Genomic DNA, 27,300 nt, shown 5'->3' with positions numbered 1-27,300 from the left:
GCACACATGAAGAAAATAGATATTACTTAGTGTTTGCCAAAGAACGAACAGCAAGGCAAGCTCACAGACTGTGACTAGGAAGGTAAACTTTCTGGATTTCATTGCAGCACACTGTTCTCAGTCGGCAAATGTGCATACTCTTATGACTGACCAATTTCCTTCACAAAATACCTCTGAAAATTTTAAGAAGAACAAAATTAAAACAAAAGAAAACTCTTGAATGGTTATAAAAAAAGATATAAAAGGGTTAATACTTGTATTTACATTTATTTCTTTAGTTTAGTTTACTTTATTTAATAAGGAAAATCATGCATAACTTTTAGAGTGTCATAATACATACAGAATACCATTTAGCCATATACATTTACTCATACACAATGGAGTCTGGGAGGACGGTCTAAAAAGAATCTGCTGAAGGGAGCTTTCATAGAAAAGTGGGAGAATTTGACAGCATGCTTGCTTTCTTGTCACTTTGGTTTTTGAACTTTACACAATGAGTAGATACTGCTATTTACTACATAAGCTACAAAAGAGCTTTCAGATTTGAGCAGATAATTTCTTTAGCCTTTCAAAAAATATTATATTCTACCAACAATCATTTTTTTCAATATCTGGACAATAACAATTGATATAGAAAAATAGGATATAGATATGATATAGATAAAAAGGTAGATTATTGAATCTACTACTAAAAGACAATTACTAGTTTTAAATACTTTCCATTGGATTTGATTTTTATATATTATATACAGATTATACATATTGAGATTGATATTGTTTGAAAATGATGTGGGATAATACTTTTGTACACTGGTTTAATAAAATGCTGATTGGCCAGTAGCCAAGCAGGAAGTACAGGTGGGATAAGCAGACAAGGAGAATTGTGGGAAGAAGAAAGGCTGAGTCAGGAGTCGCCAGCCAGACACAGAGGAAGCAAGATGTGAAGGCAGAACTCAAAAAAAGGTACCAAGCCACATGGCTAGACATAGATTAAGAATTATGAGTTAATTTAAGTATAAGAGCTAGTCAGTAACAAGCCTGAGCAAATGGCCAAGAAGCTACATAATAAACCTGAAGCCACATTGGTATGTTTTATCTAGATGTTTACAAGGTCTGTTGGCTAAATTTATACGGCCAGATCTACAACTTGTAGCTGGTGGTTTTCTCCAGTCCTGCCTGACCCACAGTCACGACAAATCTCTTCTAACCGCCAGTCCTGTAGCTGCTCAGACCCAACCAAGTAAACATACAGAGACTTACCTTATTTAAACTTGTTTGGCCTAATGGCTCAGGCTTCTTGCTAGCTGTTCTTATAGCTTAAATAAACACATTTCTATTAATCTATAAGTTGCCATGTGGCTCATGGCTTACCGGTATCTTAACATGTTGCTTCTCCTGGTGGTAGATGGCAGCATCTCTCTGACTCAGCCTTCCACTTCCCAGAATTCTTTTCTCTCCTTGTCCCACCTATACTTCCTGCCTGGCCACTGGCCAATCAGTGTTTTATTTATTAACCAATCAGTACAACACATTTAACATATAGAACATCCCACAGCACTTCCCCTTTTCTTTTTTTCAAAATGGAAGGTTTTAACTTTCACATAGTAAAATTATATATAACAAAGCAATTATCAGGCAAGAATTACAGTTACAATATCTAGTCTATTTATAATATTAACTGGCTTCTGGCTTCTTTAAAAGGCTTCCCCCTCCTCCTCCTCAGAAAAATACACTAAAACTAGAGCTATGTTGATGAGTGTGATTTAAGTTCAGTAGAGTAACAGATAGCTCATTCCACTCAGAAAAGAAGAGGAAAAACTGGAAACAATCCCTACATGAGGTCATTGACTAGCCAAGCTAAAGCACTCAGATTCTCATCTCTAGTTTTCTATATTCAAGCTTTACAAACTTGGAACAAAAGCACGTCAAAGGTTTTATGTACAGAATAAGATTGTGTTTAACTCTGTCAACAAAATCCACTCGGGTCATTAGGATTGCAGGCCTTCCCATAGAATAATATATTGGTTGATATGGTAGTATTTAATGATTTTTTTTTTTTAGAAAAAAGAACTATGTACAATAATTTGTTGACGAGAACGTAGAAGGATACCACCCAGGAAACTACTGGGATTATGGTGTGTGTGTGTGTGTGTGTGTGTGTGTGTGTGTGTGTGTGTGTGTGTGTGTTGGGTTTTTTTTGGGGGGGGAGGGGACAGAGCAAATGCAACCCATGCTGTATAACTGATGACTATGCATTCACATAAAATCTCAGATTTTATTCTCATGAGATGTCTACTAAAAAAAGAAAAAGTAGCAAGAAAAGTCTTAAATTTGATTACAAAAGAAATAATGTGCTTCTATTTTTTCCCCAGTATTTCTCTCTTGTGATTGTGTGAAGGTTAGAGCAGATACTCAATCACACAAGTGAGCAAAGATGAGAAGGGGGTTTCTCGACTAAGGTCCAAGAATAAAAGGACATCACTGACTTCCCAGTGTGCTATGATCCAAATATTCAACAGAGTAAGGAAAAATTCAGAAAGATTAGGTCATTATGCTAAATAAAATAAGCCATGGAAAGAAAATTACAGTGTAGAATCTAAAAATGTCAAACTCATAAAGCAGAGAGTAAATGGTGGTTGACTAGAGTGTGGCTGGAACAAAGGGTCGTAGAGGGGAGGAAAATGGGATGATGCTGGTAAAAAGATACATAGTTTCAATTACAGTGAATAAGCTTTGGAAATGAACAATAAGCTGATTTTTATAATGCTGTACTCTGTATTTATGAATGCTAAAAGTATAGATTGTTAGCTTTTAATTTTCTTTGATAAAAATTACATATGTGTATATCACACAACATGACATTATGACATATGTATTGGTAATTAATTAACACAATATCATCTCACATATAGGAATGTTTTTGTTTTGCTTCTGTAATGAGAATATATAAATCACAAGAATAGATCTTACATGTTCTTATTACACCAAATAGAAACAGAAAACCATATTAGATGATGGATGTGTTATATCAGATGACAGACATGTTGACTAGTTTGCTTGTGGTAATCATTTCACAGTGTTTGCATAATTAAAAGATCACAATGTACACTGTCAATATGAACAAATGTTGTCAAATGTACTTCCATCATGAAAAAATTAATTGAAAAGCAAGCTGCACATTGTTATTTCTTCATCCACTTAAGAACAGTGGCAACAAAGTTAATAAGACATGAGCCCCAGCTGATGATCAGCACCTGCTGGACACTGTTATTTCAGTTTCTGCCTGGCACTCATAACTGTGAGCATCAAACTGCAGCATCTACCGTCCCAGGAATGAGAGTAATGTTTTTGTATAGATGAAAGAATAGGATTAGCCCGAGAAGGCCTGAAGAAAAGCTACCTGGCTGAACAGACAAGACAGGGCAGTTGGGATGTATTTACTCAGTGGCTATCTTTCAGTCCCCACCTTAATACCTTCCTAACAAAATTTTTAAGATTTTTTTTGTGTTAAATTTACTCCTTGTGATCTGATATTATAAATGAATTTATGATCTGTTAAAGATAAGCTTATATTTGTCTTTGAGGTCTTAACAAAATTTTACTACAGCAACGTTCCAACTACAGTGTCTTTCAGATGGTAGGACCATGATGACTCAAGACATATTTTGTATAGCAAAACCAGTTAGGGATCCTCAAGAAGGCTCAAAAGGTAAAGGCTGGAGCTGCCAAGGGTAGAAGGAAAAGGCTAGCCCCAGCAAGCTGTTCCCTGACATGCCATGCACACTCCAACACAGATAAGTAATTAAATAAAAGTAATAAATAGTCAGATAAAAAGAATACATTATGTGCACAAGTCTTTATTTCATTAAATCACTCTTACACTCAAGCTCCCAGTTTTACTTTGAAATGCCTATTCATGTTCCTGTAAATAGGACTGAAGGATAAGAAAGTGTCCATTGCTCAGAGTTTGACTACAAATGAATGAACCATGACTGTAAGAGCCCAAGAGAATTTTTCCAGAAGTTGTGAGAAGATTCTTCCATACACTTCTACAGTCCCATCCCTGAGAAATTACACAAAGGAGCTTTTAATGATAGACACATATCTGATGCCAAGGAGCTCCCAGTGATTTCCTTGGGGCTTTAAAAACTCCCATGGAATCACTTTCATCATCAAGCAGATATGCCATCTTGATAAAATAAAACAATTTGCTCCATTTAGACATCCATCTCATAAGAGGAGGGGATCACCATATACTTTTTTAAGTTTTGCTTTGCAGCAAGTTTGACGGAACAAATGGAGAGAGATGATTAATTCACAGTTCTTGTCTCTTGTAGTTTTGAAATGTCTGACCAACTATGATTCCAATAACCCAAGTCTAACTGAATCCAGGTAGAAGACTCTTATTTTAGCCAGACCTTATAACACAAATCTGAATCAGATAAAATGAGTATAAGAAGGATGAGGAAATGAAAAACAAAACAAAACTAATAACTAAGGTTGACTAAGCCTAAAGAACTGATGTTGAAACTGTTAACAATGCCATCACGCAACACCATAATCCATCCAAAATGAGAGAAATAAATGGGTATAATGAAATGCATAGACAACAAATGCAAAAAAACAAAGGAATATTTTATTTACTTAAAAGAACATTTGGGCATGCTTCATGATGGAGATCAGACTATCTCTTAAGGATTTTCTTTTTCTGATTATCTTGGCATACCATTATTTTGTAGTTTCCTAAATGACCATTACTAAATAACTATGGAACAACAGGTTGACTTAGTTTTTCATGATTCCTGAATATTTTAGGCATTTTCATATAACCACACCAAGACACACTAGGATCATAACACAAAAGCATATGTGTCAGGGACAGAAGGATTGAGAATGTTTTCCACTTTGGAAATCACAACCATCATGGTTTCTGTCCTCCCTAAGACATCATTATTACTTTCATATGATTTATGGCTGAAAAGTATGGGGGATAGTGCAAAGATCCTCTGCCAAATTCCCATATGGCATATAACATAAGCCAAACTGTGAAAAACTCATAAATGTGGGCAGATCAGTTTCATCAAAGAAAGGATTAAGAGAGTTCCAGAGACCGAACAGGAAACTCGCCAGATACTTTTTACAGCCATGTAATTCCAAAGGAACAACAGTGACTACATCCCGGCCCGGGATACAGTCCTTGAGTTAAATGTGAGGGTACAGAGCAGGAAATCAGGCAGAGGCCCTGTTCAGTTTTTGCTGTATCTACCATTTCTTTTTTTTTTTCTTGTATAGAAACTAAAATCAGTATCATTTTTAATGCTTTCACAAGAGATAACTGTTTCTTGAAACTCACCGTAAATGATGAAGTCACTTCAATGCCTCCTAATTATTATTTTTAAAAGTCCTTTTAAAAAATACAGTAAAATGTTTCCCCTAAAAGCAAAAACAAGCATTTCTGACATCACATATGTTTTTACATAAATTTCTATGATGTTGAATGTCCAGACACAGTTCCTGAATTTGAACATGAATTATGTACAAAATAAACATGGTAAGATTAAAGCTAGCATGTTCTAAAAGATAAGCTAAAGCAGAAGTGCAATGTGGAGATGTAAACAGAAATCCAGAAAAGAGCTAAGAGTATATAACCTGAAGAGAAGGAGTTAAAGAACATGTTGAAGAAAAGCAAGTGTCTACTGTCCTGGTGTCTGAGCATGAAAAGCCCTTACTGCATAAGCCTGACAACCTGAACTGGGACCCAGGAACCTGCATTGGAAGGAGAGAACCAAGTACCTCTGACTTCTACACATGCACTACGGTTCACACTCGCACACACATACATATACACACACACCCCAGACATACACACATGTACACACATATACACATATACACACCACACATGCATATCCCTACACACACACACACACACACACACACACAGAGTTTTTGAATTTTGTATTATTATTTTATGTTTTATGTAAATGAGTGACTTGCCTATGTGTGTATCTATGCACCATGTGTGCCTGGTCCTCAGGAGGGCAGCAGAGGGCACGCAATCCCCTGAAACTGGGGTTGTAAATGGTTCTGAATTGCCATGCAGGTTCTGGGAACTGAAATCAAGTGCTCTGGAAGAGCAGCCAGTGCTCTTAACTGCTGAGCTATTGCTCCAGCCCTGATAAAAGCATTTGAACATGAGAAAGCAAGCACCAAGTTGTTTTAGGTGTGCTTAATGCAAAGCATTGAAGACAAGCTTAAGAAGTAGGCTGAGTTGATAGTCTAGAGAACTCTGAACAGAAGATATAGATGCACTATAATGTGGATGGTATTAGAAAATCACAGCACTGTGGAGTAGAAAGTGATACAACAGTTAGGCTTTTGGACAGTTTACCTGACAGGACAGGGTGTAATGAGAAGTGCTAAGTATCAAAAGCCTAGTTAGATGAGTATTAAAGTGATCAAGAGGAAAGAGAACTATCAGCACATTGAAACAGTCCAAGAAGGCATGTGGAGGAGGGACATGAAGCTCAGTGGTAGAGTACTTGCCAAACAAGGGAAAGGTCCTGAGTTTGATCCTTAGCACTGTACAAAAACCAAAAGATGGATGGCTGCAAACATAATAAAACAACAGACAAGGAAAACAACTGTGATCTGGTTTCTACATTTATGAAAGAACCATGACTGAAGAATGAGTGTTGGGTAATTATATATTTCTCTCATTTACAGAAAGAAGAAACTGCAACAGGGAAGTAACCTAGGCAGGGGATAAAAAAAAAAAAAAGTCATTCCTGGTTGGGTTAAGAAGGCCTGATGAATGCACTGCCAGAATGTTTCAAGAAAGTAACTTGCTTGGATTTTGTTAGCTTAGCACTGATGGCGCCATGAACGCAGGGGACATCTGCTGGAGAAAGCACACACAAGTCATCCGAAGCCAACAACCTACTCAAGTTGGGGCGTTGGCAGGTATGGTTGAGAACTTGGCTCTCTCAAAAGACTCACGTGTTGAAGGCATGGTACCCCACTGAAAGTGCATATTAGGAGGTAGTGGGCTCTTTAGGAGGCACAGGTTTGTGGAAGATGTCACATCACTTGGAAGAATGCCCTCTGTAGAGGCACCAGAGCTCAGCTCCCCACCTCCACCCTGTCACCCCTTGGCCTCTCGGCCACAGTGCGTTCTCTTCACCTTCTTTCTCATAGTGTACTTCCCACCGTGAGGCTCTGCTTTACCCTGAGCATAAAAACAACAGGTCCAGACAACCATGGACTAAATAAAGCCTTTGAACCAAGCCCAATAAACCTTTCCTCTAAAAAATAAGTAATCATCTCAGGTACTGATGGCTGTAGGGAGCTAACACAACATCTCAACCACACTCAGAGATATGGACAGACCTAACAAAGGGCACTACACAAAACCCAGAGAAAAGGTGGGATGTGCAGAGCACTGCAATGTACAGAAAGAAGAGGGAGAATAGAGACAGCAGCCACTGCAATCTTAGGTCCCTGGACCTGACTGACAGCTGAGAATTATTTCATCAACTCAGTCACACAAGGAAACTTTGCTTGAGAGAACAATTTTCAGAGGATGGAGAAGAGAAGAGAAGCTAAGGGACAGTGGTCTAAGCAAGTGTTGACAAAGTAGAAGCAGAGTCAATCCAACCATCCCATTCACTTCGTGTTGCATGCCCCACTGTGCTAAAATCTGGTTAAGAGACCAACTGAAACCCTATCAGCTAATCAGTAAATGACAGAAGTTAGTAAGCATCTTTACCTTCTTGTGGTTCTTGTAAACGTTTCTGTGAGCAAACCCTTTTCCACAGAGCTTGCACTGATAGGGCTTATCTTCACTGTGGATTACTTTGTGTGCGCCCACTTGGTCAAGCCTCTTGAATGATTTGTTACAGATCTCACAGTTATAAGGTCGCTTTTCTGTGAAAAATGAGTGGAGACAATCTCACATCTATAAGAAACTCAGGAGCCACGGGGAAGCATGCTTTCCTGCAATTACTTCTTATATATAAACAAACTAAAGCATGGCCAGACAAACACAAAAAAATGTCTTTCATGTAATTCATCTATGTTAGACGTGTGAGTATTCACAAATGAAAGTGAAAATGCTTATTCTTAGAACTATAGACGTAGTTTTGAAAATTAAGCTTTTAAAATAAAAGTTTAAATTCAAAGCACAAATTCTATTTCTACATGGAAAAATAAAAGTGTGTATTCAATCAAGTCTTTAATGCTGAGAGATCTGCCAGTGATAGAACGCATCACAGAGCACCAGGCAGGCCCTCTGTGGCAGGGCATCCCATCTTCAGCAGAAGCCAAACATTTATATCACATCCATACTCATGAACTAGGCAAATAGTGTTAACAACCAAGCAAATGATAATGTGCAAATCACACAAAGCACACCTGAAAGCCAATAGTTTTCCATCACTGACTTTAACTCACTAACACAAATTCTTCTTACAAACCATGAGGATGTTCAAAAACATGTGTTTCAATATCCTTAAACTATGACCTTCCTAAATTCTTTTTTCTTTTTTCTTTTTTTTTAATGTGGAGCTGAGGATCGAACCCAGGGCCTTGCGCTTGCTAGGCAAGTACTCTACCACTGAGCTAAATCCCCAACCCCCTAAATTCTCTAAAAGGATGCCATAAGGCAAAAATTATTTTCAATATATTTTTAGTATCTTTGTAAGTTAAAAAAAGCCTAATACTCAAAATTATTTAAATAAACATATACCTAAAAAAATTCCATCCCCCTTTCTCTCTATATATAGATATATCTGGTTGCAGGATAATAAAACATATATTGTTTTATTAATAATAATAAAACAATAATTGTTGAATCTCCACTAAATCCCAGACTCTATGCTACAATATTAAGTAAATGACCTTATTTAATCTTTGTAGTCCTTTGGACAGGTGCCAGGGCACCATAAAAAATAAAGAAACCAAGGTCCCAAATTAAACAATGATTTGTGAAAGCCTTTAATATCCTGGAACCAGACAACCCTTGCTTTATAAGTAGACAATGAAGAACTTAGATTTCATATGACTGAGCTAGAACTTATAACCAGGGCTTCTGATTAGTCTTTTTCAGTTTCTTGAACAAGATGAAGTAATTCTTTTACAATGATTTCAATATTTTTAAGAAGTACATTGGCAGGTGGTGGTGGTATACACCTTTAATACCAGCAGACAGATCTCTGAGTTCTGAGTTCGAGGCCAGCCTGGTCTACAGAGCAAATTCTAGGACAGCCAGGGATACACAGAGAAACCTTGTGTTAAAAAAAAGAAAGAAAGAAAGAAAGAAAGAAAGAAAGAAAGAAAGAAAGAAAGAAAGAAAGAAGGAAAGGAAAGAAACAACAACCACAAAAAAGAAAGAAAAAAAGAAGAAATATAGTTCACCTGAGTGAGTGATCATGTGACGTTTCAGCTGATTAGCAGAAATAAACTTTTTCATACATTCTTGACAATCGAATATCTCATGTATCTGTAAAAGATCAAATCAGCAGTCAAACCAGTTACTAAAAACTAATGAATTCTACAGAGCTGAAGCAAAAATGTAAACATGTGGACAATTTCTAGTGCTGAGCCCACACTGCCCAAAGTCTGCTTCGTGTACAGTGAAAATGCCATGCTGTGACATACTGTCTAGCTTGCATCATCATTAAGAGAAAATGGTCACAGTAAAGCATGCAGTATAGTTGTCCTATTTGTATGTAGCAAATATACAAACCATAAAAAAGTTCATAACCAATATATATTAACTTATGTTATACATAAAATGTAGAGAGTATATGTTACCTACAGATATAATATTCTTTTTACAGTAGTCATTAACACTTCAAATGTAAAAGTACAGAGCACATTGTTAACCACAGTGAAAGGTCAGAAGGATCTGAAAACATTAAGTTCACATTGAAGTCCCACATGCCAGGAGGACCACAATAAAAAGGATGGACCACATAAAGTAGCCCATACATACAATGACTAAGTCTAAAGCTCTAACATTAAACATAAGGGATATGGCCGATAGTAACATGTTAATAATGATGTGGTCAGAAACTCTTAGTCAAAGGAATAGATTAATGAGCTCTGACATGGGGTAGGGGGTTGGATAAAAACATGAGATATGAATGTGAAATTGTTTCATTATCGTGACTGTTCTACTACATATGTGTATCTGATGTTATGTTGTATACTCCAAATATAGATGAATAAAATGTATTTTGAAAAACTTGTATTCAGAACACAGCCTTAACACAAGCTAATGTAAATGTTACAACCGGGTACTATAGTTCTGATATAGCAATTAAAGATTACGTCTTTCTATCTCCAACCATAAAATGGTTGGTATGGAAAACAGAAACCTAGTTTATCATCTTGAGGAAGGTGTTCAGCTCTAAGCAGCAGACTGCATAAAGCCTTCCTTGGAAACACTGGCCACTGACCCAATGAGCAACGGCATCAAACTACTGGACTAAGATTCAAAGCTGGTTCTGCTGAAGGTACAATAATTAATCTTAGGCAAACAAATTTTTCCTCAGAGAGGCAAGATTGTATCTGTCACTGCAGAATAACTAGAGGCCACTGAGGAAAGGATTAGCTTGACTGATACAGTGCCTGAGTGGAGGATGAGGCTGTCTTGGGATCCAAGTGGCCATGGCAGGAAGAGGGGAAAAGAAGAAAGGCTGGAGACAGAAGGGCCAACAGATCTAAACCCTGTCAACTGCCTATGAGGGATTAGGCTAAAATCGAAAGTTTAAGAAAAAAGGACAGGATATGCAGTATTTATTTAAAGCTAGTAGGGACAGATTTATAGTCTTAAATACTGCATGTAAAAATACACAATATGTAATTTTAAATGACGACAAGATAGTTTAAAATGACATATCTTCTGTGTGATATAGAAGTGAAGACTTTATTTATAATATTTAAATTTTGTTGCTATATAAAATGTTAAAATATAATCTATGGATAAAATAAACATTTAATAAAAATACTGCTAAACACTCTTACTTATCTAATTTTTAAGTCTTGTAGTTTTTGAAACATTTTTCAATGTCAAACTAATGAAATAGATAAATTTCAGTATTTACTGCACATAAAAGCTTTTTTGCATTAAGTATTTTATTTATAGTGAAAATTAAGGCCACAGAGATTTTCAAAACTTCTAAAAAATGGCAGGCAATACTATTTAATTATACCCAATGTTAAGAAAACCTGTTTTATTAAATTTCCAGTTTTCCATGCTGATTTTCAGGATGGTAATTTACCATCTGAATTCCTAAATAAATAACTTCAAATAAAAATACAAAACAGGATAATATAGTGTAATGTAAGAGTATACCATGCTGTAATTTAATATTGTCATAAAGCACCATCTACTGTCAAGGGGAAACAATGCAACCACACTCTACTAGACATTAGAGCTGGCCAACAAGACGACTGACGTTTTGGAGTTACTAGAATCTACCTTGAGTAGAGAAGGAGCTTGAGGGGCTCCTTAAGCTAATGATGTATTAAAATTCTGCAAATGTTCATAACTTGAAGGCACAGCTGTACCTTCTGCAGTCTACCAACAGGTAAACCTTTTTTCTACCAACTTGTTCTTTTATGGAGAAAGTCTCTGCATTATTTAAAAAAAAAAAAAATAAGGCATTACTCAGCTCCATAACTAAGTTTGCTAAAATACTCTTAAAATATCTTAAACATCATCTTCTAAGATTAAATATATGCAGGAAATAAATCATAGACTTTCAAACAGGGGTGTTTAGAAACACATACACCAACATATTTAATATTTTTGCCTCAGAATAAGTCTCTGTTCAAAAGTCCTAGCATTATTAAGAGAGGGGGGGGGGGAAGGGGAGGACCTACAGAACCTTGAGAGACTCAGTCATTAAAGCATACTCTGTGCAAGCATGAAGCTCTAAGTTCACATTCCCAGAACGCACATGAAAACGGCTGCAGCGCCAGTGTACCTATGACGACAGGAAGGGCAGAAAGGAGCTCCCACATGAGCCAGCTTGGAAGCTCCGGTGTACGCAGCCGAGAAAAAGAGCCTGTCTCAAACCAGGCAGAAAGTGACAATTAACAATGGAGAGTCTGCCCCTGGTCTCCACATGTGTGCATGGCATGTTCTTGTATGCATTCACATGTATACACAGGTAAACACACACACACACACACACACACACACACACACACACACACACACACACTTTAAGGGGTAGAGCTAGAAGAAAAGTATCTAGACTGGCATTTGGCAGTGTTGGCACACATACTAAAGTCTGAATGCTACTGGGCAGAATAGTCTGGCTCCTGCACAAGAATGACACCCAAATTCAAGAGGCCTATTACATCTTAAACAGCCCCATAAAATCAGCAGCTGGATACTGCAAAAACTAAAGGAACAAACAGAAAATTCAAATCAATTCAATATCCCTTTTCAGAAATGAGAAATCCAGCCTAATGTTACATGGAAAATTACTGACAGAAAAATAAACTGGGTCTTTATTTGCAATCCATTATTTCTCCCAAAGATGATTTAAAAAAAAAAAAAATCCCTCTAAATCTAGAAGACAACTTCACTCATGTCAACATGGTAGTAACTGTTTCATATGTCATAATTTGAATCCATGGACATTTGGGGGACTAGTAGATGAAAAGTAATATGAACTTTAAGTCCTACCAAATTACTATGTAATAAATCTACATACAAATACACAAAAAGCATTTCACAAATCACAAGAAAAGTGAAATTTTTACACTTACCAGCAATATCTCTTCTGAATATCAAGTAAGTGAAAATTTTCCATGTTCTTAGATATACTAAATATTTAACATGATAAATCAGGACATATTGTGGACTCTATCATGGCATATATAGCTTTATGAATTAGTTTTGTACCAAACTAAATTATAATATGTATTTATTTTATAAAAAAGGCAAACTCTTAGCAAAATATATATATATATATATATATGTTTTTAAATCACTGATTTAGTTTCCTGAGCAAACACTAACTGAAGAATCTTGAAGACATGATGGGTGCTCTGTAGGAATTAATTGGCCATGACTGCTGGCGCTGTCAGCTAACTACGAACATCACAACTAAGCTGCAGTTCACTCTCTCGCACACTCCTTCTGCACTGTAGAACACACTGTCCCAGCTAAGTTCTGTCTTAGCATAACATCCCCCAAGTGCATATGGCAGATTGTAACTGGAGGCCATGCAGCCAAACAGGCTCTCACCCACCTTCCTGTGCTCCTGCAGGCTTGACACTGAGGCACACCTTCTATTGCACACCGAACATATGAGCTTTCTCTTAGGATCACCTAAGATGGGGATGAAACACCATCAAAGATTAACTGAGGTTGGCTCAGTATCCCTCTACAGGATTTCATCATCACCATTTAGAATTCTACACTGTTTGACTCAAGTCTCCATTTTCAAACTTGAAAGTCCCCAGATCACCAGTTTCTACATAGATCAGATAAACATTTCACTTTTCCATCTGTTAAAATAGTCTTTAGAGACAAATTTCCACAAAAGTCATAAGAAAATGCAAAGGAATCAAATGTGCTTTTAAAAGGAAAAGTTAATATTTTAATTCACAAATTGATTTTTCCATCTCCTTCACCTTTCATCAAATGCTTTCCTTTCATTGTTATTCAGACTTTTCTTTCAGTAATAAATTCATGTAGAATTTGAGCCCAAGCGTTATCAAATAAGTATTAAGAAATAGTATAATATAAAATCAACCACAGTAATATATTACATTGGCAATCTACACGGTTAGAAAATCAAACTAAGACTAAATTTGATCATAGGGGCTCATTTCATATTTCAAATTTCACAGTGATTAAAGACTCAAAATAATGTTAGAATGCAATGTGTCATAACCATATTATCTGTATCAATACAAATAACTTCAAAATGATATTTTATAATATTAAATGATTTTATTTTAAAGCTCCCAAAGCAAATACTTCACATAATACAGTACCCTGTGTCCATCACATCACCCACATATGAAAGAAACCAGCATCCATTCTCGTTCCAACCTCAGTGACATGTACCTGTGACACCAAAACTGTTGTCACTGTGTCATTTGATTATATTGTATAAAAATGTTTAGGAAATGAAAGCAAATGTTTAGAAATGGCAAGGTAGAAGTTTTCATCCTACTTTTCAAAATACCAAGATATCCATGGTAACAGCTGGTAAGTTTAACCTGTTTAAAGTACTCTACAGACTACCCAGCCAAGAAAACTGGTCTGGTGATTACAACAGGGATTCAAAATAGGAACTTTCCCACAGCAAGATGAACATTAGCCAGCATGTACTCCTTCATCAGTCTGTACATACATTGCAGAAAGATCGCGGAGAAAAGAAAGTCCATCTTTCCCAACTCCTATTGCTTGGGATTGTCCACCTTCTTTATGCCCTACAACAGCTCTTTTCCACTCCAGGCCCTGGTCTTCCCATGAGGCAGGTAAAAGGAGTGGAAAAGAGGAAGAATTTGACATCTCCATCCATCTCATTTCATATCACCCTCCACTCCTGCCTCTGCTTCAGTACCAATCTCCCATCTCTACTCTCTCTTTTCTCTCTCTCCTCACATCTCTTTTTTATCTTGCAACTGGAATATTGGATTCATACAGAGAAATATAGAAACAGTTTATGAGAACACAGAAAAATGCTATTTCTCATAAATATCCCTTTGTGTTAGCAGCCACAGAGTCCATAGACTTTTGACTTCCTATATTCAGGAATGGTATACATGGTTTTTAACTTTCAAGAACGCTGGGGACATGGTGATAAAGTTCAGTGGTGGGATGGGGGTGCGGGGACCAGGGTTAAATCATCAGCACCAGAAAAACAAAACAAACACAGCAGCAGCTCACAGTGACTGTCACAGAAGCAAGCAATGGTTAAAGAAGCCCTATAGACACGCCTACCTACAAACCTACCCACCACATGCTCTTGTTTCTATAAAAAGGAAATTTGATCTATGTTTGAATATTCAGCTTCTCTTCCTTTACCTTCTTTGGTGCATATCACCTAGCAAGGGCATGCTTCACCATCAGTCATTATAGAAGTAACAAGGTTCCCTAGTTCCTCCAGTACCCCTGCTCTTCTATAGAGTCCTCAGGCATACCTGGGTGCTACTTTCTTGCTATAATAGGAAGCACTCTCCCCATCATTCCTACTTTAGAGAAAAGGGGAGAAGCATAAGAGAGCCTAGGAATGAGAAAAAATGAAATCATGTACCAAACCAAATGAGAGGTGTAGATGGAGACCTTAGCTAAAATACAGCAGCTTTCACATCTTATCACAACCTGAAACATGGGATAATGATGATGAAGCAAAATCTTCATGTATAAATTATTTCCTGCAAATTTACCACAAGTGCTCCAAACCTGCAATGGTAAGCAACCCAAGGCCAATTACAAGAAGACTCAAAAATTACACTATAAGCACAGCAGGAAGACCATATGCCTAGTTATGAGGACAGAAAAGTTTCCAGAGTTGTAGCATCCATCTGGCTTTTTACTTAGTTCAGCAAAGTTGACTTTATACTGACATAAAAGTTTGGATAAAATACGTTGCAGACAAAGATGGAGAAAATTAAGAACAGCATTTTAGCCAAAACAGCATTAGGAGAAAAAATGAAGGCAAATCTATCAAAAAGTTATGCTTGCTTCTGCCATCATATGAAATGCACCAGTATATTTTTAATTCAATGGGGGAAGTCATTTTCCATATACCAGCCATATGTTCTTCAAAAAGAAAGACACAAACAACACTGGGAAGTCTTGATGATTGGCACCCCCTGAAGGTTAGCTCACAAAGCTTCACCTTCTGCCATCAGAATGTTGCTCATGGCTCATACTGCACAGGCCCAGTCAGTGATGAAGGGAGGCCAGCAGACACACTAATGCTAACCTCTTGCCACCTTATTATTAAAGTCAGTTATTTTCAGGCAACAGAGGTCCTGATGCTGAGTATCAGTCACTCTTTTCACCTAATTGTGGGAATAAACAAGAAGGAAGAAAAGAATTTCCTCCCTATCCAAAGGTGCATTTCTACTCTCTGTGCAGAAGTGATGAAAAGTACATGCACAGAATGACATGATGATTTCCATGGGTCTCAAACTCTTTTATCAAACAGACAGCTAAGAAGGGGAAAAGCCCCAAAGTGAAACAAACATCACATCCCAAAATATATTCACTGATGGCTGAGAAAATACCAAGGACAAAATCGTAGGTGACAATCAAATGTTATATTTGTTTTACTGTTTGGCTAGCAATTACAAGGAGTTAAGTAAGTATTTGCTAAAAATTCAAATATTTTCAACTGCATGTCAAAATATAGTTAGGGATTTTCTCCAGTGTAGTGGGTAGCCATTCCAGCCTTGGCCTGGAAGTTCCAATACCCACTGAGGCTTCGGTAATGGTCACACCCACAAGGGGGCTGAGGGAGGATGCTGAAGACCCAGGATCAAGAGGAGAGGTTTCTCTTGGTTCCAGGACCCTGGACGCTGGAGGTAGACTGAGCAGAGTTCTCCAGAGAACACTGCCAGACTGTGCCATCACTTTCCCAGACCCTGCAACCTATCTCTTCATTTGTAAGCTACCCCACAAAATAAAACTCCCTTTTAACTACATGGAGTGGCCTTAATAATTTCACCAATATCTGGCGCCCAATGTGGGGCAGATTCCAAAGGCCTGGGCAGCTTTCACCAATACTCCAGTACAGAAGAAATGCAAGCACTAAAGGCACTGAATGCCCCTGTAAAAGTGTTAAGGCAGAAGTACATCGCTTCATAGTTTCAAAGTATAACTATAAATTATCAATTTCAACAATGCATAAGAAATAAAATTTATAGACTAAAAACAGTGAAGTGATCAAACAATACACCTGAGTGACAAGAGCAGCTAAGTGTGAGCTTGGTTTACAGTAATGATTAATTCAGACATAGAGAAAGTGATAAACATTGCCAAAATCAACTTGAAAAATACTGTTGAGTCAAACACACAAGCAAGTAAGATGTGCATCGATGGGAAGCACAACAGGAATCCTCCTCACAAAAGAGAATCAAAAAGAGATCCAGAGGCCTGGGGAAAGGGAGCCCAGTTAGTGAGAACTGTCCAATGCCTCCTCACCAGTGTGGACATTTTCCTGGTGCCTTTTCAGGGCATCCTTGCTTTTCAGCCTCTTCCCACAGCTGTCGACTTTGCACACAAACCTGGCATCCCCTCGGCAAGCCTTCTGGTGCTGCTCAAAACTATAAGACAAGTAGCAAGGGGAGCAGAAGAAATGATGAAGACATACCTACATACTTTAAACATCACAGCAGGCTTCTGAAACCCATGCCTCCTATACATGCTTCCTGCAGGAATCTCAGGGTCATTCCATGCATGAATTATGTAGGTAGGAAAGAAGTATTTAAACTCTTCAGTTTACTTAGTATAATGCTGACTAACTACAAGTATGAGATTATGCAAGCAAAGATGATCTTCAAATTTGTAAAAGCCACTTTATAACTAGACACTAAACCTCAGTGCTGAACTGAAAGAATTGCAAACAGAACACTGAACACTCTGGAGAACACCAAGAAAGGAGGGAAGAGAGAAAGCCAGAGCGCCGAGGGATGCTCCCATCCTCTTACTGATACCCTGCCCTGACTCTTCTACATTTTTAATGGTACTTTATTTAGCTCTAAGATACAGCTCAAATTATAATAAGTGCAATAAAATACATGTAAAAGCTGAATAAAATACAGGCTAAAGTTAACTTATTAAAAAGTACATAACTCTTGCTTGGCTTCTTTAGAAGAAGTTAATAAAATCTCTAAATGTTTAATCCATCCTAAAGGTATCATTTTTTTCTAAAGATTTGTTACATATAAATAAAATTATTTTTGGATTTCATAAGCAAAAGCTGATACATATAATATATAGAAATGCCATATCTATATGTAGATGATGGATTGATAGATGACAGATAGGTAGATAGATACATAGATAGATAGACAGACAGACAGATAGGTAGATAGGTGAAAATGAAAGGACATATTTTGAAATTTAACAAAATGAAAAGTAAACATTAAGCCTGGAAGATGTTATGCTCATGTAAGGCAACAGTGTGCTAAGTGTAGGCATTTATAATCGCTATATATTCTCTCTCTTTTGATAACTCTTATCTTATAAGATGTTAAAATATAGGCTAATTTTATATGTTGTAAACAATAAGTGATTAAGATAAGGTAAAAGGTAAATTCATGTAATTCAGCTCACTGTCACACTCTGCCCTATTCATCTTCTAAGTCGCTATGAAAGAGAAGGTGCTTCCCATCCATTCATTATCCCTACACTGAAGTATTCATTACTTCAACAATTTTAAAACAAATAAGATAGCAAATAAATGAGATTTGTAAATAACCTCAATGCATTGGCTAAATTGTGCATATTTAAATTTCAGGATAGTAAACCATTAAGCATAATATTTAATGGCAAGTATCAAACAGAGAAGAGCTAGCCTAAATTGTATTTACCTATAAATGATCAGAGTAATCAAAACCCAGGGAAACTCAGAAAAGATGATCCCATGCCAAGGAAGGCTGCCCTCCACTTTCCCACATGCACATTGGTATGTGCTCACACACAGAAACACATATATTCAGGGCAATCCCAAGCAAAGTGAACAGTCTGAGTGTCTGTTCATGAGCTGGAACACCCTGAGCATACGCACTGTCTCTGCAAGGCCTGCCTCACGGGGAACTTCTTCCCACAGCTCTCGCATTTGAACTCTTTCTCCCCCATAGGTTTCTGGTGCAAGGTCTGGCGGTGCTCAGTAAGAATTTCCTCACTGGAAAAGCTCGATTCACACTGCGGGCAGGCATAGTCCTCTTCACAGCTCAGGTGACCTGCAAAATTATAACACTGGAGTTCAAAGCTGGAGATTAGCTTTGGGCCTTATTTCAAAATCAAATTAGTTATGTCAACTACAGTCAGTTTTTATTTTCTTTAACAAATGTAAGCACTGCTCACACTGAACAGAAAAGAAACGTTATCAGAAAAAAAAACTATTTTAAAAATCATTTTATCATGTTTCACAGAAGCAATACAAAATCAAATTCAATCTCCAGTTTCCCTTTTAATGTTAATGATTCAGATCAAAAATGATAATAAATGCTGAGGGCAAAGCAAAACGTTTCCAGGAAAATGGGTCATCTTCAGTTCACTCTGCGCTTCACAAGGGGAAAAATCCAGCAGACATAGACTATCTCGCATTGCCAAAGGGGAACCTCACACATACTTGACATAAGGCACATCATGAAAGCAGAGTTGACTGTGGCTGGTGCAGTGGGTGCAGCACCCAACTGCACACAACTGGAAGAGCTCTACCCAAGTTCTTCAGGATACCATTCATTTTATACATTTTTGAGTCATTTTCCAACAAAATGAGAATTAAAATGTATTATGTATTTTTAAAATATGAAAAAAATTAAAATAATCAATAATGCTGCCCAGAAAACACAGCTGGTGCATGCCAAAGCCACATGTGTCCCGTCTGTGAAGTGTAATGTCTGTGATCATATCTCATGTGCACTTTCCCATGTTGCTGTTTTTCCCACTTCTAATTCCAAGACTTTACATACTTAAGATGCCACATGGTAAATATAAGGGTGACATCTTTGTCTCTTTTGCTAGGATTTTGTTTGCTTTTTGTATGTTTCACTTTTGTAAAAGGACACCAAATATGCTGGTACCTCACCATGAATGTCCCAGACAGCAGAGCTCTGAACAAGAAATTTAGGACTGTTTAAAAGTACGCACACAGCCCAAATGGACAAACACACAGCACTATTGACATTTCCCTCAATTTTCTTCAGGGCCAAAACATAAGGCCCAGCAACAACTGACTACTTCACAGCAGTCGACAACCAATGGGCATCTGTCCCTGGACTGCAGGTTTCGCCTATGGTCACCAGAAGTTACTGGTCCCCACACTAGGACAAATTAGCAATTCTCCCCGGCTCCTGTTACCAGAATACAAATAGATTGCCAGAAGGTCCAGATTCCCAGAAGATCTCACAAGACAGAGCCTAGGGACCACATCTCCAATGCCACCCTGCACAACTGATCTCCTCAGTATGCATGAGATTAAACCCTCAGAGTCTGAGCAACCTCCTTACTGGCCCAGGCTTTTAAAGGGATGATTGGCAGAGTCAGTGCAGGTGTAAACAGCCCTTCACTGTGTTAGCAGGTGACAAGAACCAGAGCTGCCTTCCTCTAACTTGGCCATCCTCCAAGACAATTGTTACTTACCCCAAACAATTCTTTTCCTGCTATTCAGAAGAGACGACCAGCTTTGACAAAAACTATTTTAATAACACCATATTAAACAGGTAAGTATAATTCAAATAATTCAAACGACTTCCTCGTCAATGTCTCTTCCTTCAGATCATCACATAAAGATGCAGTACCTTTGCCTCCAGACTGTCCCTTAGATTGGTCAGCTTTGCCTTCTTTGGTCACGGTAAGAGCTTGTTGCTCCTCCTCCTCTGCCTCCACATCACTGTCCAGGTAGCCAATCAGAAGCTCCGTATCAGTTTCTATATCATCAACTGCCAAGTAGAAAATATTTTCTCCTTCCTGAAACAAAGTTTAAAAATGCTAAGGCACCATTAGCTTCTGATGTCAAACTAGAAGTAATTTTAAGATATATTAACTGAGTATGGTGTGTTGGTGATGCACACCTGTCAGCACCTGGGATGTGGAAACAGGAAACAGGTTTCAAGGTTAGGATCAGACACAAAAGTTCAAGGCTTGCCTAGGCTACAAGAGACCTTGTCTCAAACCAAACAAGCAAACAGATGAATAAATACTATAAGGACCATGAACGTTTACTATTACTTTTTCTTTATTTCTAATTCATCTGGGTGCTAAGAAGTATCCAAGTCACCTGGCAAACAAAATATAAATATATACAAATTACTAAGATGAGTGACTTCATATGAATTGTATTTACAAATGTTTAAATATGCATTAGTGATTTCATTCTGAATAATATGACATATGAAATTAGAAGAGAAAAATTTCAAATTCAGACATAAAATGGAGGGACTATAAACGAATTCTTTTCAGAAAGAATTTCTAGAGAGCAGAACAAGAAATACCAAAGACACTAGACACAGGAAATTTACAGTATCGACTGAGTGATCCTGTATTCCTCACTTCTTTGGCCTTGCTAATCCTACGGAAATGACTGAAAGCAGAGGAAAAGAACAGAGGCAGCCAGCACATACCTTTTCTATTTTCAAAGGAAATTCTAGCAGGCAGGAATCAGTAACAGCTGAAATGATAACTACTCTGGGAGACCCCCCAACCAGTAGCAGACACACAGGAGGAACACTGCAGAACCTAAGGAATTCCCAGAGAATTTTCACTCCCAGAATAAAATGCCTCCCTGAACCCTAGGCCCATCTCCAAGGAAGCCTGTCCTGGGGTTGCAAGGCCAGGTCTCCCAGGAGCAAACCCCCAGAGTGGATATTCTCACATAGCTGAGAAACCTCCCTAAGACAGTACCTTAGTTTGTCTGGTGAACATAAACAGAAGAAACACAAAATGAATTTATTGAAATCTCTTCATGGGCAAACTGAGGAAAGAGCAAGGAAAATAAGTTCCAATGAGAAGTAAAATTCCTTTTTTTTTTTTTTGAGCTGAGGATCGAACCCAGGGTCTCGTGCTTGCTAGGTAAGCGCTCTACCACTGAGCTAAGTAAAATTCATAAAGCACAAGGCACAGAATGAAGTCTTCACTAATTTAACAGTGCAATATGCACTAAAGTTGAAGCGCCCAGTGAGAAAGGAGGGGTAGGGGTTGGGGAGTGGGGACATGCAATGGCTGTTTAGAGCAGTGATTCTCAACCTTCCTAATGCTGTGACACTTTAATACAGTTCCTCATGTTATGGTGACCCCCAACCATAAAATTATTTTTATTGCTACTTCATAAGTGTAATTTTGTTACTGTTATGAATTATAATGTACATATCTGTGTTTTCCAATAGCCTTAGGGGCCCCCTGTAAAAGGCTTGTTGGACACCCCCAAAGAGGTCTCGACCCTCAGGTTGAGAACTGCTGGTTTAGATGAAAAGGTACAGTATACACATGCAGAAAACCCAGAAACTATTTAAAAGTTCATACATGTATTTTTAGGACTGGAAAGGAGCTACTGTGTATGGTTTTGCTTGAGCATCCCAACTACCTACCCCATCCCCCCAGCCCCTGGTTGTGACAAAATGGATAACAAAAACAACTAAAGGAAAGAAGGGTTTATTCTGACAGTTTGAGAGTTTGATCCATCATAGTCCAGGAAGTCATTGCTCTGGGAGCAGGAGGCAGCTGATCACATTGCAGCTGCAGTCAGGAAGCAGATAGAGGTAGAATACTGTGCTCAGCTCCATTCTTATGTTCACTAGGTCTGAGGAGCCAGGCTACTAGGATGGTGCCTGCCCACATTCAGGGTGGATCTTCCCATGGGACTCAGTTAAACCTTTCTCAAGGTACCCTCACAGACATGCGCAGAGGTGTGTTTTCATGGTGTTGATTATCCTGTCACGTTGACAATGAAGACAATAAATAAGCACAGCATTTAGGTCTCATTGTACAATTCTCCAGGCCATGCTTCCCAAGTGCTAAGATTGTTAAGAGTGCACCAGCAAGTCCAACTTTTTTGTTTTTAAGTGTATATTTTGTAATTTTAAAAGCCAAATATATACTTAGAGAGTTCCCTGGAGAAATGATTATCATTATTCACCAATATGGGAGAGAGAAAAGCAGATTCAATCTGTGTTTAGTCACAGTTGATAAGATCATGTTTCTGACCATTCACACCTCCAGAAATATAGTTATTTCTAGTTAGGAAAACTGAAGCTGTTTGTAGAAACTACTACTCTTTATGTAACACAAATAAAGAAACAAAAAGTCACAGTCAGTAGAAGAGACTATATCAGAAGCAGACCTTCCCAGGTTCATTCTGTCCAAGCACTTGAGGCTTTGTCTAATGGAGGCCCCAGAGACAACCATAAATTTTAGTGCTTATCTGATCTACATGCATGAAAACTAAATGAAACTGCTTTCTGGAACATCAGTCATTTTTGTGATGGTTTGCACAGCAGTAGATAATCTTTAATTTTAAAACATGATAACATTATATTAAACTGTAACTTTAAGGGATGCATGCTTATTGGGAGACTCTAATGAAATCGGGGCTTAATATTTACTAGGCTTTTAATAAAAAACAATGGCAGTATTTCACAACTTAATGTGTTTGGCCACATTCTAATATAAAGTGAAATGCAGTTACAGGCATAGCATATATCTGTTTAAGGAATGCGAGAATCCTTCTGCATATAATTCATACCTTTACCAAGACTTAGGGTCTCTTCCTCTGCATTTGCTACCATGTTGTTAAGATCACACTCTTAAATCTCTTCCTGCACTCCTTCATGGCCAGTGCATCAGCTCCTGTCTCCAGGTCTGTGGCCTGTTTGAGTTCCTCTCCTTACTTCCTTCAATGATGAACAGTGATGTCAAAGAATACAGCAAACAAATCCTTTCTTCCCCAAGTTGTTTTTGGTCATGGTATTTATCACAGCAATATTTAACCCTAAGTAAGACAATGTCTAAAATAGTAAGACTTATGCACAAACAAGGGCTTGTTTCCAATGGTGGATGATCTAAGGGTTTTATAATTATTTTCTGTTGCTTTTATAGTAAAGCAGCAGAAAACAAATTAAAGTCCTGTTATATGATACTAGGAAGTGATGCCACATGGTGTCTAGGAAAGAACACAGAATTTGGGATGTCTATGGTTTAAAGTCTCTTCTGGACTGATCAGCTATATGACCAAGAGCTCAACTTCTACAAACATCAGTGTCCTCAAATGTAAAATGGCTATATTAATAAACATAAATATTTCATATTATACATTTTATATTTTAATAAATATAATAAAAATATTTAGAATATCTGTTCCATGGGATGGCTGAAAAGATTAAAAGTGTTAACAGCTGTAAGATCTTGCAAAGTGCCACTCCATCATGTGTGTAATAACCAGGAGTGTCAGCTATTACTGTTTATTTATTTAATGTATTTTTAATTATGTGTAAAACTTGTTCTTTTCTGTGTAAGGTATGTGCATGTACATACAGGTACCCATGGAAACCAGAAGAGGGTACTGAACCCTCTTGAGCTGGAGTTACAGGCAGTTGTGAGGCCACTCAACATAGGTGTTTGGAACCTAATTAGGGTACTCTGTGAGAGAAGCACATGTTCTAAACCACAGAGCTATCTCCCTGCTATCACAGTGTTTTAACATACATTTGAAAGCCAGTGGTTAAAATATTCAACTTTCTTTGCAAAGACTGTTTCAACTAATCAAGGTTGCATTGGCCATGTTTTCTTAGTAATCTTTACTTGGCTCAGTTGCTCTCAGCCAAAAATTGAATCTGTTTCCATTCTCTCCCAACCAGACCTCTGAAACACCTAGCATTTGATAAATGGAAAGACTGTATATGAAAAGTGAGTGAGGAAGGCTGAGGATGAGTCAAAGGTGACAAAGTTTATCCCAAAGTCTGCAGATGCTGTCCTCAATAAGAGTTCTTGGCCGGGTGGTGGTGGCGCACGCCTTTAATCCCAGCACTCAGGAGGCAGAGCCAGGCGGATCTCTGTGAGTTCGAGGCCAGCCTGGACTACCAAGTGAGTTCCAGAAAAGGCACAAAGCTACACAGAGAAACCCTGTCTCGAAAAACAAAAACAAAAAAAAAAAAAAAAAAAAAAAAAAAGAGTTCTTAAGGTTTTACAAAAAGCAACTAGTTTTGTTGTTGTTTTGAATTAGTGCATTCTCTATACATACAAGTTTTCATGTGAACTTTCACTTTTAGAAAATCAGTCAATTCATCTATTTTTAAAGCTAATTACTATTCTTTAATAAATCTGCTGAATCAGTATCTTCAATCAAAGAGGGGGAGATGGGCTCTTATAGATAATGACTTACCTACAGGGCTTACTTTTTCCTATATACTACACGACCTTAACCTCACGCTCAGGAGATGTTTATCTTCCAGTTAGTAGCCTGTCTGTCCTTGGGGTACTCAACAGCAGGCACTCAGGTGTGCTGCATGGGAAGAACGTTTACTTAGGGGTCTGACAGAAGTTCTTCTACCTTACCTTGCTGCTCCTGGACTCTGTCAACTGAGCAAGCCTCCTTGTCACGCAGGGCCTATTTCAGCTACAAAGCAGTGATGTGACACTTACCTCCTCCTTTGTTAGGTTAGAGTCAGTCACAAACGACAAAAGGTCAAGCCAATGGAGCAAGAAGAAAAGTGTTCTATAACTTTTTCTCTCAGACCTTGTCCCACTTAGGAAAAATTGACATAAATTAAGAAATTATCAAATCAGGATGCAAGGAGAAGCTAGAATATGCAACCCTGTAAGTTTGAGAGTCCTCTTCTCCAAAAATACACAGAATAATTTAAGCCATCATTTAATAAGAGTTTTTTTACAATGACTACTATCCTAGGGCAGTGGTTATAATGAAATTAACTCAAAATGCCTTCCTGTTTATTTTTTTCTGACTCTATCAATTAATGAACAAACTCATTTCTGGAAGTTTAGGAGATAAATCTGATTGCAGGGCTGGAAATACAGTTCAGTGGATAAGTAGTTGTTGCTCTTTCAGAGGGCCCAAATTCAATTGCAAATACCCATATCAGGCAGCTCATAACTGTAACTCCAGTCCCAGGGAATCCAACCCTCTCTTCTGGCCTCCTCAGGTATCAACATACATACGGCATGCATGTGCACACATGCACTCACACATAATCAATCAATCTTTTAAAAATAATCACCCTTTCAAATCCCCTACCTCCTTTCAACAGCAACATTACTTATAAACCTCAACCTCCCCTGACAATTTACCTATCATTCCTACTCAAGCACTGGGCCTCACTGGGATAAATTTCATGAACTCATGCATGGGAGGTTCACATGTGATATTTGGAAACAGCAAAAGTAACACTACTTTCTTTCACAAGAAAATATTAATCCCCACTGTGTGCAAATAAGCATAACTCCAGAAGAGGGCACGGGGCTTTGGTGCTTCACCTGCATCTGTCTGTGACAAAACCTAGTTCTTGTTCACTTGTTGGCAAGCTGCTGTCCATATGTGGATGATATAAGGGAAACCATGATTATACACTTGGCAAAGGCACAATTACTCTATTGACAAGGCAGTACACTATAAAAATCCAAAACCATTCAGCTGAAATGACCAGCCCATATTCCAAGCACAAGAAAATCGGCTTACAGATGAATACTTTACACTAGAGTGGGGAAATTTTTGAACTGCTACTCGATAGATATTTGCACGAAAAAAACAAAAGTTGAAAGTAAACAAATAAAATAGTAAGACTTGGATACCCACTATCATCTCACTTAACCCTTTCTCACTAAACCCCTGAATAAGTCTCAAGCTGTGTATAAACATCATTTCTACAAGATGAGAAACATCAGGGAAAAAATTCTACAGTAAAATTAATGACATATATCTACAACACTAATCAAACAACAAAATATGTTAAACATGAGATGTAACTGCTACCAACAAAGCATTTCAACCTACTCCCTTCTTACCAGTGCACTGCAGAAAGCTGCCACATCACTGAATGCCCTTGAACTCTCTGCATTCTAGCCATGCCTGAGCAGATGGTGCCCACTGATGCATGGGATTCCAATGGTAACACCATTAGCCACATCCAAGAGAAAGCTTTGAAAGTCCTCACTCAGCCTCAGGACTGTTCTCTCTGCCAGGAAAACACACAGCTGCAGTAAAATCCTTTTATTTGGCTACCATGTGGGTGAAGCAGTCAACATGGCAGCCATACTCATACAAATAATAAGACTCTATTACTGTAAACTGCTAGAGCTTCTTCTAGACATGACGGTAATACCATAACCCTAGTGCTCATATGGTAGTAGGAAAAATCAGGAATGCAAGAACAGCCTCGGATATAAAACAACACCTTATCTATAAAACATAAAGACAAAACAAGCAGCTGTAACAACACACACCTCTAATCCCAACATCGGGTGTGTATAGGGAGCTGATGAACGGAAGAAGCGACTTTAGTTAGAGGCCAGCCTGGGCTACAGATGAGAACTTGTCTCAAAAATAAAGAAAGAAACAAACAAAGCAAAAATCGACACGAGCA

The 27,300-nt window shown here is 37.9% G+C and overlaps 1 protein-coding gene and 1 pseudogene across 2 annotated transcripts in view; one reads left to right on the top strand and one right to left on the bottom strand.

Moving 5' to 3' along the window:
* Prdm5 (PR/SET domain 5) overlaps window positions 1-27,300 on the bottom strand; it is a 163,413-nt gene that overhangs the window by 73,919 nt on the left and 62,194 nt on the right. For both annotated transcript variants that reach the window (XM_036182146.1, XM_036182145.1), the window contains exons 4-9: window positions 20,512-20,680; window positions 18,774-18,948; window positions 17,186-17,307; window positions 13,272-13,351; window positions 9,415-9,499; window positions 7,769-7,926 (exon numbers count right to left, since the gene is read on the bottom strand). In XM_036182146.1, the coding sequence (XP_036038039.1) occupies window positions 7,769-7,926; window positions 9,415-9,499; window positions 13,272-13,351; window positions 17,186-17,307; window positions 18,774-18,948; window positions 20,512-20,680 (789 nt within the window). The remainder of the gene's footprint in view (window positions 1-7,768; window positions 7,927-9,414; window positions 9,500-13,271; window positions 13,352-17,185; window positions 17,308-18,773; window positions 18,949-20,511; window positions 20,681-27,300) is intronic.
* Window positions 12,281-12,378, top strand: LOC118580950 (annotated as a pseudogene).

Source organism: Onychomys torridus, chromosome 3, assembly GCF_903995425.1.
Source record: "Onychomys torridus chromosome 3, mOncTor1.1, whole genome shotgun sequence".
Classification (NCBI taxonomy): Eukaryota; Metazoa; Chordata; class Mammalia; order Rodentia; family Cricetidae; genus Onychomys; species Onychomys torridus.
This window is presented reverse-complemented; position numbering and strand designations above follow the sequence as displayed.